The sequence below is a fragment of the Gorilla gorilla genome, chromosome 1 (genome assembly GCF_029281585.2).
Source record: "Gorilla gorilla gorilla isolate KB3781 chromosome 1, NHGRI_mGorGor1-v2.1_pri, whole genome shotgun sequence".
In the NCBI taxonomy this organism is placed as follows: domain Eukaryota; kingdom Metazoa; phylum Chordata; class Mammalia; order Primates; family Hominidae; genus Gorilla; species Gorilla gorilla.
This window is the reverse complement of record NC_073224.2, coordinates 10733612-10736860: the sequence shown is the minus strand read 5'-3', so window position 1 is coordinate 10736860 and position 3249 is coordinate 10733612. Positions and strand designations below refer to the sequence as shown.

The 3249-nt window shown below is 55.2% G+C and overlaps 1 protein-coding gene across 1 annotated transcript; it reads right to left on the bottom strand.

Moving 5' to 3' along the window:
• Positions 1-804: 804 nt before the first annotated feature.
• On the bottom strand, positions 805-2781 carry C1H1orf202 (chromosome 1 C1orf202 homolog). The gene has a single exon (XM_055373894.2). It carries the CDS (start codon positions 2132-2134, stop codon positions 1541-1543), a length of 594 nt encoding a protein of 197 aa, XP_055229869.1. The 5' UTR covers positions 2135-2781; the 3' UTR covers positions 805-1540.
• Between the last annotated feature and the right edge of the window lie 468 nt (positions 2782-3249).

The following is a 3249-nucleotide window of genomic DNA, read 5'->3' as shown; positions in this document are numbered from 1 at the left end:
GGCCTAAGCCATCCTCCCACTTCAGCTTCCCAAGTAGCTGGGACTACAGGCGCGCACCACCACACCCAGCTCAATTTTTAAATTTCTCTTTAGAGAGGAGGCCTCCCCATGTTGTCAGGCTGGTCTTGAACGCCTGGCCTCCAACAATCCTCCCACCTTTACCTCCCTAAACGCTGGCCCCTTCCCCAGCGTTGACTCTCTAGGTCAACGGGGAGGGGAAATCCCTGCCTGGAAGGCGCCAGGGACTCCAAAGCCGCTTCAACAGCAGCACAATCAAGTGGAGAGCTTCCAGGCTCGCAGTTTGGCGTTTTTAGCTTGCTAGTGAAAAGGGTAAACTGGGCAGGGAGCGGTGGCTCATGCCTGTAATCCCAGCACTTTGGGAGGCCGAGGCAGGTGGATCACCTGAGGTCGCGAGTTCGAGACCAGCCTGACCAACCTGGAGAAACCCCGTCTCTACTAAAACTACAAAATTAGCCGGGCATAGTGGCACATGCCTGTAATTCCAGCTACTTGGGAGGCTGAGGCAGGAGAATCGCTTGAACCCGGGAGGCGGAGGTTGCGGTGAGCCGAGATCGCGCCATTGCACTCCAGCCTGGGCGACAGAGCAAGACTCTGTCTCAAGAAAGACGGAAAGGAAAGAAAAAGAAGAAAAGGGTGAGATAGTAAAAAGCTTGCCAGCTTTGGCGCATAAGGCAGTGAGGGGAGAGGGAGGTGTGGATGCTAGTCTGGGAACAGCCTGCGGAGAGACCATTATCACAGTTTAGTAACTACCTGTAAGGTGTGTGGCGCTTTTGGAGTCCCCACAGCACTTTCACTTCTACTATTTTACTTTCATCCTCACAAGTCTGTAGAGCCAAAGTATCATTAGCAGGTTTTTATTGATGAGGAAAAGGAAGACGTTCAAGACCCATCTGGGAGCCTCCAGGAGTCCTTTCCCTTTGTTCTTCTAAGTCTAGCCCTGGTTTCCAAACTCCCCTGTCCCACCCCCACCCCAAGCCACCCTTCCTAAATGCCTGTCAACAAAAGCATAAAAGTAGAGTTCGCTCACTTCAAAGTGGGATGTGAAGCTCAGCATCCTGCTTTAAACGATTTTTTTTTTTTTTTTTTTGACGGGGCGTGGTAGCTCACGCCTGCAATCCCAGCGCTTCGGAGGCTTAGGATCGCTTGACCCCAGGAGTTTGAGTCCAGCCCGGGCAACACGGTTTTTTTTTTTTTTTTTTCCTGTCTCAAAAAAAATTAAAGGCATTGCAGAGATTGAAAACCGTTTCCCACCTTCTCCCCTGCAGTGTTCAGGAAGAGACAATCCGCCCCCGATTCAGCGCTTCCCAGCCCGCAGCAACTGCGCAGCGGGGGGAACCCAGGGCTCCGCGGCACCCGCAGGCTTTAGTTACTGCACCGAGGCCCTCGGACCAAAGAGAGGCTGCGAGGAGGACGCGGCTCGTTTAGCTCGCTGCGAACCTCAAGATAACCCTTGGTTTCCACGCACATCCCCCCAACATTGCATGTGCTTTCATTCCTACGGTGCTGGGTTTACTTTCATTTATTGCTTTTGTTGACCAAAAAAAAAAAAACAATCCTGAGCGTGCACAGGGGGCGCAAAGGGGGGCCGGCTCCTCGTGGCTGACCGGCGGCGGGGCTGGCGCGCGGGAGCGGCCTGCGCGGGCCGCCCGGGGACGCTGCTCTGGGGTCCGGCCGCGGCCTCGTGGCCGCCCCGCGCGCGGTCCAGCACCAGCAGCGGGATCTCCTCCAGCCGGTCCGGCCGCTCCTTGCGCCGCAGGTAGCGCCGCCTCCACGTCGCCAGCCTCTGAAGCAGCCTCTGCAGGCTCGAGGGGCCCCACAGGCCGCGCTCCGGGGCCTCCTTGCCTGCGCGCGCGTGAGCTTGCCTGAGCTTCTTCCTGCGCGGGCCGCGGAACAGCCGCCGCCAGCACCAGCACCAGCACCCAGAGCAGGAGCCGCCGTCGCCGGCCACCGCGCGCCGCCCGACCGCCTCCGGATCCCCGCGCGGAGGGGGGCCCCGCTTCAGGCGCGCCGCCTTCTCCGGCAGCTCGTGCTGCGCGCCGCCGCGCCGGGGGCCACCAAACCGGGGGGCCGCCATGGCCTGCGCAGGCCTCTTCTCGGAGCGCGGGGCCCACATCTCGGGAACCGTCGGGCTGGACAACAACGCTGCCGCCTCCAGGACTCCAAAGGGCCCCTCGCGTCCTCTCCCGGGAATGTACCCACAGGCCCCCTCTACGCGCTTGGGTTGCCCGGGAAACCCCAACGGTGACCCCACAATGCCCAGCAGAGCCCTCGCCCTCTGCCAGTGACGGGGTCACCAGAATCCAGCGACCCAAGGAATCCCTCAAATAAGTCGGCCAAATTTCGCTGCGAACTGATTTACACATATGGCCTCACCTGGACAAGAAGGAATCTTGGAAGTTCCTGGGGCCCAACTCCTGGTTCACGAAGACACACAGCGTCCACGAGCAGGGGCTGCGCAGCCTTCCCTGGGTCAAGGCGTGGGTTTCAGCCTCAGGCGTGTGTTGCGCTGGAGATTTGTATTTTGTGAACTGGTTTCAGGTGGTCTCAGCACTTTTCTGTTAACAGGGAACCAGAGTTTCAGGAAAGATCTCAAAACCTAATTTTCTTCATCTCGCCTCACTCAAAGGCCTCTTTCTTGTAAGACTATGATTGTTTTTTTTAAATAATTTTTTTTCTGATTGCAAACATAAGATTTTTGAAGAAATGTTGTAAAACTAATACAAAAAAGAAATACTCCTTTTGTCTGCTTTTTTATATATATTTTCGTGCTTATTAATTTTCTCCAATTCAAAGCAAAGTTAATAATAGCTACTATGGGGGCTGGTCGTGGTGGCTCATGCCTGTAATCTCTGCAATTTGGGAGGCCAAGGTGGGCGGATCACTTGAGGCCAGGAGTTCGAGACCACCCTGGGCAACATGGAGAAACCCTGTCTCTACAAAAAATACAAAAAAATGTCACGGCGTAGAAAAAAAAAAAATGCTACTCTGGGCACAGCCCTGGAGGGAGGGGCAGGGCAGTATCCAAAGCTCTTCTGGCAGCTGACTCCGTGGGGCCCCCTCCCCATGGAGAGTGAGTGGGATGAAGGGTTCGTGCTATGCACTAAAATACAATGCAAATATTGATGCAAATAAATTTTTTAAATGAAATTGTTGCCCTCCTACCAAATGGGAAATTAATTTTATCACTGGATAGACACTTATGAAGAAACTGGACTTCAAGTTTGTCCA